We start from the raw sequence: 15,081 nt of genomic DNA, 5'->3' as shown, positions 1-15,081 counted from the left end.
TAGTGGCGCGATCATAGCTCACTGCAGCCTTGAACTCCTAAGCTCAAACGATCTTCCTGCTTCAGCCTCCCGTGTAACTAGGACTACAGGCACGGACAACCAGGCCCGGAGATGAGGTCTCACTAGGTTGCCCAGGCTGGTCTCAAACGATCCTCCCGGCTCTGCCTCCAGAGTGCTGGGACAACAGGCGTGAATCATCGCCCCTGGCCAGAAAACGACAATTTTTGGAATGTAAGCCCTCACATTTGCTATGCCTTGTCAGCCAAAGTGTGACTTCAACCTGAGAAATAAGGCACTTTCCCTACTCCCTTCTGTTTCTCTCGGCACCCGTACTTCCGCACGGACGTCGTCCAGGGCTGGGCGCACCCCAAACCTCGCAGCGCCGGGGCACGACACGCCCTCACTCGCTGGAAACAGGAACTACAAGCGCCACCCGAGGATTTCTGCGCATGCGCAGAGAGAACAAGACCGAGCGAACGGAAGGGTAGTGGGAGAGGGCGGGGTGAGAAGGACCGCAGTCGACAGGATGGACTGCAAAAAGGACTCAGAAGAATTTAGACTCCACCCAGCCTGAGTGATCCTACAGGCCATTTGTAACTTACTCCGTTCAACTCTCAAAATACAGGGTCAGGTACTGCGTTCTTCAGCCCCTTCCGTCTCCCGATCCTTATAGTCGTGGTTGCTTTCGCGTCATAGGATGAGCGACAACATTCTCTCGTCCTCTTCAAGAAAGACGGGCCCGGAGGCAGGGCGCCCGCGCTTGACGTCACAGGCTAGGGCCGGCTCAGGGAGGGCGGAGCATCAGAACGCGCCGGCTGAGGGAGCCCGGAGCCAAAGGAGAATCTGATTGGCGGCTTGAAAAGGCGGTGCCGACTGAGGCTGCGGTGGGCGGGCTGAGGAGTGGGTCCTCGACTGGTGCGCTTCCGGGTTAATGACGTCACGCTCCTTCGCGGGAGAAATTCGAAAGTGGATTTTGTGCATTGGGACAGGTGAAGTGAAGTGTTTCTCGGGGTTCCCTGGGAATGAAGGGTGGATAGGCGGGGACACGTGAGCGATTTGGGGCGAAGGTACTAAAGAATCTACTCCATAAGAAGCGAACCAGGAAGGATGCTGTTTGGACCAAGACTGGGGGTAACAGTCACGGCTGGCTCGGATGCGTGTAATGATTAGTGCTTGAGCTCCCCTTTTCCCAGCCCCTGCTTTGCAATTTCACCTACGTATGAGGACCAAAGAGGGTTTTGCTGTTTGTAGCACTCATCAAGTCTCCATTACCATTTAGTGACACACGATCATGGTTATTAGAGTCGTGGCAAATGAAATGTGCGGTTCCTTTGGTCATTTATTTATTATTATTTTTTAAATAGAGACGAGGTCTCACAATGTTTCACAGGCTGGTCTCGAACTCCTGGACTCAAGTAATCCTTTCGCTTCGGCCTCCCAAAGTGCTGAGATTACAGGTGTGAGCCACCGCACCCGACCTCCTTTGGTTATTGGGACTGAATGGATTCTTAACAAGATGTTAAATTATTGACTCTGAAACTTTTTAATCTGAAACATTTGGAAGTTTAGGTTTAGGTTCGAAAAATCCTGCCTGTTCAGAAACAGAAGGGTTAAAAGCATTTTGTCATTTTTAACAGGGAGGATGGCTCATATTTTACCTGGGAACATTGAGTTTTATCTATGGATATACGCATATAAAATGTACACATATATATATCAGCACAATAACGCGTGTATGTATATGAATGCGTGTAGGTATATGTATATGCATGTATGTACATATATAATTTTCACAGATATATAATTTTCACAGACCATCTGGATCTCCACACAACTTTTAAAATGTCGCAAATTAATCTTTCACCTGTTAGAGATGGGTCAGCAGTTGGTTTGTCTGACAGAAGTGGGCAGGTTACTTGAAGAAAATGTTTTATCCTTGCTCTTCACTTGAATACAAGGAACTGAACTCAGAATCTCACATTATAGCTTTATTGAATCCTTATAGACCAAGTTTGTGTTCTCAAACTTGAGCATACATCACCATCACTTGGAGGGCTTATTAAAACACAGAGTATTGGGTCTCAACTTCATACTTCCTGATTTAATAGGGCAAGAATAAGACCTGAAAATTTGCATTTTAAACTAACTTCCAGGTGATGCTGTTGGTCCAGGGATGATATCTTTAGAACCAATTTAGGAAAAAGAAAAAATGTTTCTTTCTTTGGCATCTCTGCGAGTCACCATTAGTGATTTTAGATTTCCAGATTTATGCACAAATTACAATTTTATCCAATAGCATAGCTTAACTACTGTACCTGTTGTAATCGTATTGAAAAGATTTTTTTGTTGCAGAGGTATTATAGAATATGTATTTGATCTCAGATACAGAGGTATATTAACACTAAGCTGTAGAAGGAAACATTTAAAACACAAGGGGGCCATCTTGTGGTGACCATAGCAATTCAGAAAACTTTAAAAATTGAATTTGCGCTGTAGAGAACCAAGCATGTGGAGGGGAAAACCAGATTATGAGCACCTGAAAAAAATGTTTTCAGACTACTAATTATTTATATATGTTTACTTAGTTTTCTCTTTACTTGGCAAATTCTTTTTTCACAGAATGTCATCACTTTTACTGTTTTTTTAAATTTTTTTTGAGTTGGAGTCTCACTCTATCGCCCAGACTGGAGTGCAGTGGCTGCTCCCGGCCACCGCAGCCTCGACCTGCTGGGCTCCGGCGATCCTTCCGCCTCAGCCTTCCAAGTAGCTGGAGCTACAGGCTTGCGCTACCACACCCGGCTAAATTTTTGATTTATTGTAGAGATGTGGTCTCGCCTGCCCAGGCGCGTCTCGAACCCGCGGGCTGAGGCAGTCCACTCACCTCAGCCTCCCAAGGCTCGGGATTACAGGCTGAGCCACCGAGCCCGGCTTCACTTTTACTGCTTACCTTGGTAGTTAGATTGTCTTGGAACTCTTTGATACATGTCTCTAGTCAAGTGTTTATTGGCAAAAATTATAGTTAATGCTTATTCTTTTCATCAGGGTTGAATATTCTGTCATTTTTAGTTTTAGGTGGTACAAACAGTTGAATAACCATTTATTGTTTTCTGGACCTGACTGGTATTTAACTTCAAAAGAAACAATGGAAAGCCAAGAATTTATTGTAAGTGTTATCATTTTTCATAATTTGGTTAAATTTCCTCCCTCTCTTTCTTCTTTCAAAGACCCTTCACAAACATCTTGCTAGGGTTGCTGGGTTTAGAGAAAACAAAATAAAAAACAAAAAACAAGACACCTAGTTAAATTTGAATTTCAGATACACAACAGATATTTTTGCATGTCTACATATTGCACTATATTTTACCTGGCAACCCTATCTCTTACCTATTCATGATTGTTATACAAAGTCCTTTGTAACAAATTATTTGGAAGCTTGGGACCAGGAAACAATTTCTTTCTCTTAATGAATTCTCTTCTGTCTAGATTAGTGGTTCTCATACTATTTGATCTCAAGACCCTTTTATGCTCTAAAACATTTTTAGGACCCCACAGAACTTTTGTGTATCCGGCTTATGTCAATGTTTTTCATATTAGAAGTTAAAACAGAAATTAAAAAAATAGTTATTGTTTGACTTAATAGAAGACAAGCGGATTGTCATATTTGCTTTGGCTTTCAGTTGGAGTTAAAAATTGCAACATTGCATATACATAATCCTGGGAAACTCCATTCTGCACCACTGAAGGAATGAGGGTGAAAAGACAAATAACATCATGAAAATAGTTTTGACCTCATAGATGCCTGTAAAGGTCTTATTGACCTCCAGAAATCTCTGGACCACACAGATCATGAGTATTCAACATCACATCATTATAACTCAACAATGTTTGTTTCCCACTGATGATGGCTAGGAAGCTCAAAATTATCTTTGTTGTTCATGTAACATTTCTATTTTGTCCTTGAATTTTTTTCTCTCCTTTCTTTCTTCCTCTGCCTTTTACTACCTAGTTTTCTTTCTTTCTTCCTTCTTCTCTTTGTCTTTTAATTAATGTTTAGTGTTGTTATTGTCATGATATCAGTACCTTTATTTAAAAACATTTAAAATTGACATAGCATACTTGTATATGCTTTTATTATGTAAAGGATGTCTTGAATTTTTTTGTATTTAGGAGGGATATATAAAGTACCTGTCGAATGTATATAAATATAAAACATTACTTTTGTACTTTTGGAAATAAGGTCCTATATACTCATCAAAAGATGAAGAAGTCAAAAGTGTGGCAAGATGGAATTTTGAAGCTCACTCACTTAGGAAACAAAGTAAGTGTTAAGCAGTTGAGAGGACAAGGGCTATGTTCTTGCTTTCTGATTGAATATTACGAAAACTCTGTAGGCTGGGTGTGGTGACTCAAGCCAGTAATCCCAGCACTTTGGGAGGTGGGGGTGCCGGGGCAGATTGTCTGAGTCCAGGGGTTCAGGACCAACCTGGGCAACTTGGTGAGACCTCGTCTCTATGATAAATAAGGAAAATTAGCTGGTCATGGTTGTGCATGCCTGCAGTTCCAGCTACTTGCAAGGCTGAGACAGAAGGATCACCTGAGCCCAGCAGGTCAAGGCTGTGGTGACTGTGAGAGTGCCACAGCACTCCAGCCTGGGTGACAGAGTGAGACTCCGACTCAAAAAACAAAAAACCAAAAAAAAACCAAAACGCTGTAGAAGATAAAATGTGAGATGATTCCCCGTATCACAGTGGTTACTTTGTGCATTATAAAAATAGTTCAGTAAAGGATAGAAAGAATAAATAAGATCTTGTATTTGGTAGCATGACAGAGTGATTATAGTTAACAACAATGTATTGTTTATTTTCAAAATAACTCGAAGAATGGAATCAGAATGTACCTAACAGAGAAATGATAAATGCTTGAGGTGATAGATAACCCTAATTACCCTGATATGATTATTGTACATTATATACCTTTATCAAAACATCACACGTACCCCATAAGTATATACAACTATTTTGTAACCATAGTAATTAAAAATAAAAAATACAAAAATTCAGCCAGTATTATTAAATGTTTTGATTTTTGAAAATTTATATTAAAATGCTTACTACAAAAAAAAAAAAAAAAAAAAAGCAGGCTTTGTAGCGCATGCCTGAAATCTCAGCTACTTGAAGGGTTAAGGCAGGATTGCCTGTGCCCAGGAGGTTGAAGCTATGATGAACCGTGATCATGCCACTACGCTCCAGCATTCTGGGCAACAGAATGAGATCTTGACTCAGAAAAAACCCAAAAAACTACTTACTATAAGCTAGGCATAATACTTTTTTTTTTTCTTTTTGAGTCAGAGTCTCACTCTGTCGCCCAGGCTGGAATGCAGTGGCATGCTCACGGCCACCCCAGCGTGGACCTGATGGCCTCAGACAAACCTTCCACCTCAGCCTTCCAAATGCCAGAGCTACAAGCGTGTGCTACCTTGCCCTGGCTAATATATATATATATACTGATGGTGACATAGAGGCACTGAGAGATGAAGTAACTTGCCCAAGGGTCTCACAGCTAGAAAGTGGAAGAGTCATATGTTAACCCAGGCTTTTTGGATCCAGAGCTTATATCCTAACCATTCTACTATCTCTCTTCATATTACTAATTTAAAAAAAGAACTTTAGTAAGCTGAGTTGATAATATTATATAGGACATTTTAATGATATCCGTGGCCTCCTGAATGAAGTCCATATTCTTCATTCTAACAGTTAAAATATCCATATTCTGTTCTTATTCTACTTATCTGTCATTGTGAGGTTATCACTGAGGAAGGCTTTTGAATAAAGACTGTTTACTATTATTTCTTAAGATTTATTTATATTTAATTTACTAAAGCAGCAAATTAAAAAATATATTTTTACCTTACATATTAAGGTTCAATTTATGTAATCCTGTTAAATTTATAAACCTAGTTAAGTTTAACAGTTACTTTCAGTGGAGTCTTGGCTTAACGTTTATTTTTTATTTTTTTTTGCGTTGGAGTCACTCTGTTGCCCAGGCTGGATTGTGGCAGGCTCATGGCTACCACAGTCTCGACTTGCTTGGCTCCGGTGATCCTTATGCCTCAGCCTTCCAAGTAGCCAGAACTACAGGTGTGCGCTACCACGCTAGGCTAATTTTTGATTTTTTGTAGAGACGAGGTTCGCCAAGTTGCCCAGGCTAGTTTCAAACCCGTGGGCTCAGGCAATCGACTTGCCTTAGCCTCCCAAAGTACTGGGATTATAGGCTGACCCACCGACTCTGGCCTTGGCTGAATGTTTAATCAACTTAAGTTGAAATGCTAAATGCTTTTAAATAATCAGTCTATTAACAGATATAATTTCCTTTAAACATTTTAAATTAAATTTATAAATTTAAAGTATTTTATTTTTCTTCTTTAGCATTTTAGTTGCCCCAACAAACTAAAATGTCCCAAGTATTTCTAGTAATTCTAATAAATTAAATGAATGAAATATAGTTAATCTTAAAGCTGTTTAAGTTTATTTTTGTTTTTTGGAGTTGGAGTCTCACCCTGTCTCCCAGGCTGAAGTGCAGTGGAACGCTCACGGCCACCACAGCATCGACCTGCAAATACCTGAAACTACAGGCATGCGCCACCCTACTTGGCTAATTTTTTGATTTATTGTATAGATGAGATCTTACAAGTTGTTCAGGCTGGTCTCAAACCTGTGGGCTCAAGCAGTCCTCTCACCTCAACCTCCCAAAGTGCTGGGATTATAGGCGTGAACCACCGCACGGCCACCTTTTGCGTTTCTAACACTGTTTATAAACCTATAATAACATTTACTTACCCCTTCCTTTCAATTAAAGAGTTAAATTTCATGGCTGGGCTCGGTGGCGCAGCCTGTAATCCCAGCATTTTGGGAGACTGAGGTGAGTGGATTGCCTGAGTCTGTGGGTTTACCCAGGCAACTTGGTGAGACCTCATCTCTAAAATAAATTTAAAAACTAGCCGGGCATGGGAGTGCACGCCTGTAGTTCCGGCTACTTGGAAGGCCGAGGCAGAAGGATTGCCGGAGCCCAGCAGGTCGAGGCTGCGGTGACTGGGAGTGTGCCACTGTGCTCCAGCCTGGGCGATGGAGTGAGACTCCAACTCAAAAAAAAAAAAGAAAGGTTAAATTTCCAAAATGAGCTTCTCAATTACAAATTTTAAGTTGGAGTCATAAAACTAATTTGTTAGATGCATTTAAAATGTAAATTTTCTAAAATATTACTAGTACCTCTTAAAATAAACTTTTAAAAATTAGAAATAACACACATGCTTTGAATATTAGATTACCTAATATCAGACTGCCTATTTACTAAAACCTATTCATGATCCTATTTAAAAAATGTGGTACTTTTGTTTTGAATACCTTATTATTACTATATCCAGTTCCAGGAGTTACAAGGCACTTTCCTATTGAGTGAAAAAGTGATACTATCCCTAGTGAAAATTGGAATTATCATATCAGTGAAATGAGGTTGCTAATAAGATTTTGGACTGGGACTTGAAACCCAGGAGTTTAGATAATCAGGGTAACTACCAGCATCATCAAGGGACAAATTGAGTCTTGTATTTAGTTCTAGTAACAACAGGATCTCCAAGTCTATGCATTTTAAAGGGTTGATCTCATAGTTGATATCTTTTTTATTTTTTGAGTTGGAGTTACTGTGTCGCCCAGACCGGAGTGCAGTGGCCGTTCCGGCCACCGCAGCCTCAACTTGCTGGGCTCCGGCAATCCTTCCACCTCAGCCTTCCAAGTACCTGGAACTACAGGCGCGCGCTACCACACCCGGCTAATTTTTGATTTATTTTAGAGATGAGGGCTCGCCAAGTTGCCCGGGTGGGTCTCGAACCCGCGGGCTCAGGCAATTCACTCACCTCAGCCTCCCAAGGTGTGGGATTACAGGCTGAGCCACTGAGCCCGGCATAGTTGATATCTTTATGTGCAAGTCATGTCATTATCTAATTCTTTTGATTTGAATAGATGAATGTCCAGGACTGTCCACGTTTATATATATATTTAATTACCTGTCTTACACTAATTAATTCATTCACTATCTGATGCTATTCTATATAATTTTTTCTTTTATATTCTGCCTATTTGTTTAAAGCCAATGTCTTTAAAATCCTGTAGATATTTAAGAGCCATCTGATTGGATTTTGCATGTTCTTCATGTGTTCTGGTTCCAAATTACAATATTATGGTCATGCTAGTGTTTATCTTAAACCATAGTGTACATTTGTTGAGTGCCCATTATATACCTCACACAGTAGGCTTTAGGAAAACAAGGTAAATTAACATGAGCCCGAAATTTTTTCTGATCCAGGAAAGTTAATTATGTCATTATATCCTAAATAACACCCTCATTCCCAAATCCAAGCTATTGCTTGTACTCTTCTCTTGCTAGTAATGTTTTTCTCTCTGCCTGTCCAAATTCTAATTGTCAAAATTGTTTACCTTCCATTAATTAAATCATCAATCAAATACATTGCTGGTAGACAGTGGGAAAAGTCAAATAAGAGATGTGGAGGCAAGGTAAAAGAGCAGTTAACATCAAATATCAAATAGATCTTAGTTTCAATCCTGGCCATTCACTACTTATTAGATGTGTAAACTTAGGCAAATTAATAGTCTTTTTTTTTTTTGAGTCGGTTTCTCACTCTGTCACCCAGGCTGGAGTGCAGTGGCATGCTCATAGCCACCACAGCCTTGACCTGCTGGGCTCAGGCGATCCTTCTGCCTCAGCCTTCCAAGTAGCTGGAACCACGGGCGTCCACCACCACACCCAGCTAATTTTTCATTTTCTTGTAGAGACAAGGTCTCGCCACGTTGCCTAGGCTAGTCTTGAACCCTGGGGCTCAGGCAATCCTCTTGCTTCCATCTCCCAAAGTGGGGATTATAGTTGTGAGCCACCATGCCTCTATCCTCTTCTTTGTAAAGTGAAGAAAATGATCCTTCATAAAATTCCCTGAAGCGTTAAATGAGACACTTATAAAGCCTTTAACAAAGTACCTGCCACATCCTAAGCACACAATAAATGGTAATTTATTATTATAGTTCTTGTCTTCAGGGGACTTTTGTCTAATTTTTGACTAAGGACATAAGGATTATAATATGTATGCTTAATATTCTATGAGATTACAAGGAGAGACATCTGAATCTCACTCCAGTTCCGAGAAGTCTTTCCAGATGAAGAATATTTTTTTATTTTGTTTTGTAAACAAAATTGATAAGTTGGGGGAAGAGAGCTGAAGATGGTATTATGGTCATACCAACATGAATGTGTGAAATGTGGGGAGATATAGCAATTAAATATGGCTGGAATGAAGGGCCCAAATAGGGAAATGATGCAAAATAAATCTAAAGAGGTAGAATGATCATATCACGAATGATTCTGTGTGCTCAGCCTGAGGAGCTGGTGAAGAATTATGAACAGAAGAGTGACACATATTTGTATTTTAAAAAGATCACTTTGGCAGCAATGTAAAAGTTGTGTAGGATGAAGTCATATTGGATTTAGGAAGACTTGTAGTAAAGAGGCTGTAGAATAATCTAGATAAAAAGTGATGGAGGAATGACTAAGCAGGCATTAGCAGTAGCAATGGAGAAAAAGGATGATTAGAAAGAAATTGTGAAGATACTATAGCATCTTTAGGTCTTGGCTGTAGAAGGTGAGAGGAGACTCCAGAATGACTTTTAGGTTTCTGTATTTTGATTTGGTACTGGAATGAGATATTTCAAAAAGAAAAATAAGTTAATGTGAACAGGAAAGATTTTGAGTTCCATTTTGAACAAATTAAATTGGAAGTATCATGGAAACACTCAAGTAGTTGACTGTAGAGACCTGGAAGGCAGGAAGGAGTTCTGGGCACTAGTGTAGATTGGAAATTCTTGGCTTTTATATGGTATTTGAAGCTGTTGGATTCATTTATTCAGCTAATATTTTTTGAGTATCTGAGTAAAGTATACACTGTTGTAGGAGACACAGCAGGGGACAAAACAGCTAAGTCCCTACTTTATGGAAATAATATGGAGGAGTCAGATCAGTAAATTAAATGAATATGTATGTCTGGTGGGTAAGGCAATAGTGAGGCCATCAGTGTGGTTGGAGCAGAGTTAGCAGGGGTGGGACTGGAGATGAAGGGGATTATGTAAGCCTGTTGGCTACTGAAAGAACTTTTGTTCTTATTCTTAGGGAGCTGTGGAGACATGGAAATGATTTGAGCAGAAGCATAGCATAATCTGATTTATATGGATAGCAGTGCTCAGGGAGGGAGTATAGAATGAAAGAACAGAGGAACAAGAATACTAATTTTTTAAATAGCTTTATTGAGATAATATAATTCACACCACTTTCAATTCACCCGTTCATTGGTGTTTAGTATATTCATCAAGTTTTGTAGCCATCAGCACAATTTAAATTTAGTATCTTTGTGTCACTCCCTAGAGAGTCTCATGCCCATTAGCAGTTACTGCTCAGCACCCAGCCTCTAGCCACCACCCTAAGCAAACACGAATCTACTTATTCTCCCTATAGATTTGCCTATTCTGGACACCACTCGTGAATGAAAGTGTATAATATGCAGTCTTCAGAGAATAACTTCTTTAGCATAGTATTTTCTTTTTTTTTTTTTTTTTGAGTTGGAGTCTCACTCTGTTTCCCAGGCTGGAGTGCAATGGAATACTCACAGCCCCTGCAGCCTTGACCGCTGGGCTCGGGCGATCCTTCCACCTCAGCCTTTCTTTTTTTTTTTGAGTTGGAGTCTCACTCTGTCACCCAGACTGGAGTGCAGTGGCATGCTCCCGGCCACCGCAGCCTCAACCTGCTGGGCTCCAGCAATCCTTCCGTCTCAGCCTTCCAGGTAGCTGGAATTACAGGTGCGCACTACCACACCCGGCTAATTTTTAAAAAATTTATTGTAGAGATGAGGTCTCGCCAAGTTGCCCAGGCTGGTCTCGAACCCACAGATTCATGCAATCCACTCACCTCAGCCTCCCAAAGTGCTGGGATTACAGGCTGAGCCACAAGCCTGGCTCCACTTCAGCCTTTCAAGTAGCCTGGCTAATTTTTCTTGATTTATTGTAGAGACAAGTTTTCACCAAGTTGCCCAGGATGGCCTCAAACCCCTGGGCTCAGATAATACTCTCACCTCAATGTTGCTCCCAAAGTGCTGAGATTACAGACAGGTGTGAGCCACTGCACCCAGCCTCTGCATAATTTCAAGGTTCATCCATGTTGAACCTTGTAATAAAGTATCAATACTTTATTCCTCTTTATTGCTGAATAATATTCCATTGTATGGATAGATCATTTTTTTGGTTTTGTTTTTAAGAAACAAGGTCTTGCTTTGTCACTGACGCTGGAGTACAGTGGCACAATCATATCTACTGCAGTCTCAGACTCCTGGACTCAAGTGATTCTCCTGCCTCAACCTCCAGAGCAGCAGAGTCTATAGGCATGCACCACCACATCCAGCTCATTTTCAAGAATTCTTTTAGAGATGGCAGGGTCTCATTATGTTGCCCAGGCTGGTCTCTAGTTCCTGGATTGAAATGATCCTCCCACCCTCAGCCTCCAGAGTAGTTGGAGTAACTAGGATTAAAGGTGCATGCTGCTGCACCTCGCCTGGTGTATCATATTTTATTTATCCATTCATCAGTTTATATACATTTGAGTTGTTTCTGTTTTTCAGTTATTATGATTAATGATGCTATGAGCATTTGTTTGCAACTTTTTGTGTAGATATATGTTTTTATTTCTCTTGAGTATATGAGTAGGACCCCAAAAAACCTGGAATTATCTTTTGGAGAGTGGGTTCCTTGTAGTGCAGGCTTTCCCAGCTAGATAAGTGTTCCAGGAATCCCTCGTCATCAGTGTACCAGCTAGCATTGTTGTGAGAGGCTGCGTTCAGCTTCAGGGAATTTTTTTGTGGCAAACAGGTAACTAGTTCTTCACAGTTTACAATGTACCTGCCCACACTGTGCTGAGTGTTCAGCAGTTTTTAACCAAAAATGGCATGACCCCCAGGCCCTACCCTCCTTACTCACCTGGCCTTGCCCCAGGTGACTGTTTTTTTTTTTTTTTTTTTCCTGGATGAAAAAAGTCCTCAAAGAGCAATCTTTTGCCAATGTGGAACAAAAAAAGGCAGTAGCACTCAAAAGCATAAAAACTGATGAGTTCAAAAACTGTCTTGAGCAGTGGAAAAAGCATCTCTATAGGTGGATGTATCAAATAGAGAGTACCCTGAAGGTGACTGAAGTTTAAATATGTAAATTTTTGGGGGGTCCCCCTTCATATACCTAGGAGTGGAATTGCTGGGTCATGTGGGAACTCTATGTTTAATCTTTTAAGACATTGACAAACTGTTTTCCAATGTGATGGAAATACCAATATTAAAGGGGCTAGTGGAAAAAATGCTATGAAAAACTGCTAGAGACACAAGAGGAAAGGCAGAAAATGATAACCTTCATTTCCTTTTTTCTCCTTTATCCCTCACATTTAACAAGTTTTAATCATATCTCATAAACAATTGTCTTATAATATGTTAATATCTTTTTTGTTGTTGTTGTTGAGTTGGAGTCTCACTCTGTTGTCTAGATTGGAGTGCAGTGGCACGCTCCCGGCCACTGCAGCCTCGACCTGCTGGGCTCCGGCGATCCTTCCGCCTCAGCCTCCAAGTAGTCGGAATTACAGGTGCACGCTACCATGCCCGGCTAATTTTTGATTTATTGTAGAGACAAGGTCTCGCCAAGTTGCCTGAGCGGATCTCGAACCCATGGGTTCAGGCAATCCACTTGCCTCGGCCTCTCAAAGTGCTGGGATTACAGTCTGAGCCACCAAGTCCGGCTGTCAACATCTTATTATAAGCACTAATCATCTCCCTGATTCTGCATACTATCCCTTTACAATAATCTCTTAAATTGTCTTCTGTTGTCCCCTCTAATGCATTCTAATTCTATTTTCTTTTTTTGTTTTTTTGAATTGGAGTCTTACTCTGTCTCCCAGGCTGGAGTGCAATGACACACTCATGGCCACTGCAGCCTCATCCTGCTGGGCTCAAACAATCCCTCTGCCTTCCAAGTAGCTGGGACCACAGGTGCATGCCCCCATGCCTGGCTAATATCTTGATTTATTGTAGAGATGAGCTCTCACCAAGTTGCCTAGACTGGTCTTGAATCCCTGGGCTCAGGCAGTCCTTTCACCTCCACCTCCCAAAGTTCTGGGATTACAGACATGAGCCCCCATGCTCTACCTAATTCTATTTTCTTTGCAAGTCTTTCCATTCCAAGACTTCCTGGAAGGAATTAAGTTCTTGAATTTCCTGTGTATACACCTTTACTCTCACACAGACTGATGCATAACAAGCATTCAAAATAGTTGTACTCTCTCTTTTTATTTTATTTTATTTTTGAGTTGGGGATCTCACTGTTACTCAGATAGAGTGCAGTGGCACGATCACGGCTCACTGCAGCCTCGACCTCCTGGACTCAGTTGATCCTCCTGCTTCAGCCTCCTGAGTAGCAGGACTACCAGTGTGCGCCACTGTGTCCAGCTAATTTTTTTTTTTTGTTGGTAGAAATGAGGTCTCACTATGTTGCCTAGGCTGGTCTTGAACTCTTTGGCTCAAGCCATCCTCCTGCCTCAGCCTCCCAAACTGCTGAGATTACAGGTGTGAGCCCCTGTGACTTGCCTTAGAATAGATGCACTTTTAAGTCCAAGTTAAACAAAGTTTATAATTTTTTCATTATATTATTTACTTGTATAACAATTTTTTATTTGTTATTGAAGATTTGTTATCAAAGATGTTTAAAAGCAGAATTGTGTTTTCTGTTCCTTTTTAATATTTATTTTGTTTTAATACAGGCAATTTTATATGATGACAAAGGAGCATGTTTGGAGAGTCTGTTTCTTAAGAGTCTTGAGGTATTTTAATGTGTTCATCTTATTTTTAAGTTATTATTTTAAAATGTCTTCAAATTTATAAAATATTGTTAAATAGTGTAATCATGATACTAATACTATTTGTTGAGCATTTATTATAACTAGACTTTGTGCAAAAAGTTTTTAGATATTGTTTCATTTAATCATTACAAAAATGCTGTGAGTTTTATAGCTTAGGAGTGCAGTGCAGAAAGGTTAAATAACTTGCCCATGTTCATAACATTTCAGTAGCTTAGGAGGGCTGGGATTTGAATCCAGAAAGTGACTCTTGAGTCTAATTCTACTACATGTTTTTTTGGTAGGCAGAGATCCACATGGGAAATATTTTGTGAAATATTCCCATTTACATATTTTCTTAAATATTTAGTCTGTGATTTCCCTCTAAAAGAGGAAAAAGGAAGGGAAGGGAGCTAAAGGCATATGTTTTAGTGTAAAAAATGAGGATATTAGTGTTAATCATTCTAGGTTCATTTCCCACTTCCAAATACTTCCTAGCTAACCTAACCTCTCTGTGACTAACTTCTCTACTGTAAAATATAGATCACAGGCAGACTTTACAGGGTTGGTCTGAAGATTAGAAATAATTTACGTAGGCAGGCTGGGTATGTGGCTCATGCCTGTAATCCCAGCACTTTAGGAGGCCAAGGTGAGAGGATTGCTTGAGCCTAGAATTTTAAGACCAGCCTGGGCAGCATAGTGAGATGTTGTTTCTACAAAAAGTAAAAAAAAATTAGCCAGGCATAGTTGTACCCGTCTGTAGCCCCAGCTACTCAGGAGGCTGAGGCTGAAGGATCGCCTGAGCCTAGGTTGTTGAGGCTGCAGTGAGCCGTGATCATACCACTGCACTCCAGCCTTGGCGACAGAGTAAGACTGCAACTTGACTCAAAAAAAAAAAAAAAAAAATAAGTCGGGTTCGGTGGCTCAGCCTGTAATCCCGCGCCTTGGGAGGCTGAAGTGAGTGGATTGCCTGAGCCTGGGGGTTTGAGACCCGCCTGGGCAATTTGGTGAGACCTCATCTCTACAATGAATCAAAAAATCAGCCAGGCGTGGTAGCGTACGCCTGTAGTTCCGGCTACTCAGAAGGCTGAGGCGGAAGGATCGCCGGAG

The 15,081-nt window shown here is 40.7% G+C and overlaps 2 protein-coding genes across 2 annotated transcripts in view; one reads left to right on the top strand and one right to left on the bottom strand.

Moving 5' to 3' along the window:
- LARP7 (La ribonucleoprotein domain family member 7) overlaps window positions 1–770 on the bottom strand; it is a gene marked incomplete at its 3' end in the record, with an annotated part of 17,306 nt that extends 16,536 nt beyond the window's left edge. Inside the window, exon 1 of the mRNA XM_008061733.1 lies at window positions 603–770. The remainder of the gene's footprint in view (window positions 1–602) is intronic.
- Window positions 771–846: 76 nt separating this feature from the next.
- ZGRF1 (zinc finger GRF-type containing 1) overlaps window positions 847–15,081 on the top strand; it is a 101,915-nt gene continuing 87,680 nt past the window's right edge. Inside the window, exons 1-4 of the mRNA XM_021714271.1 lie at window positions 847–989; window positions 3,073–3,163; window positions 4,238–4,318; window positions 13,897–13,956. Coding sequence (XP_021569946.1) covers window positions 3,143–3,163; window positions 4,238–4,318; window positions 13,897–13,956 — 162 coding nt within the window. The 5' untranslated portion in view covers window positions 847–989; window positions 3,073–3,142. The remainder of the gene's footprint in view (window positions 990–3,072; window positions 3,164–4,237; window positions 4,319–13,896; window positions 13,957–15,081) is intronic.

Source organism: Carlito syrichta, unplaced genomic scaffold, assembly GCF_000164805.1.
Source record: "Carlito syrichta isolate Samal-C Ts95f unplaced genomic scaffold, Tarsius_syrichta-2.0.1 Scaffold305556, whole genome shotgun sequence".
NCBI lineage: Eukaryota > Metazoa > Chordata > Mammalia > Primates > Tarsiidae > Carlito > Carlito syrichta.
This window is presented reverse-complemented; position numbering and strand designations above follow the sequence as displayed.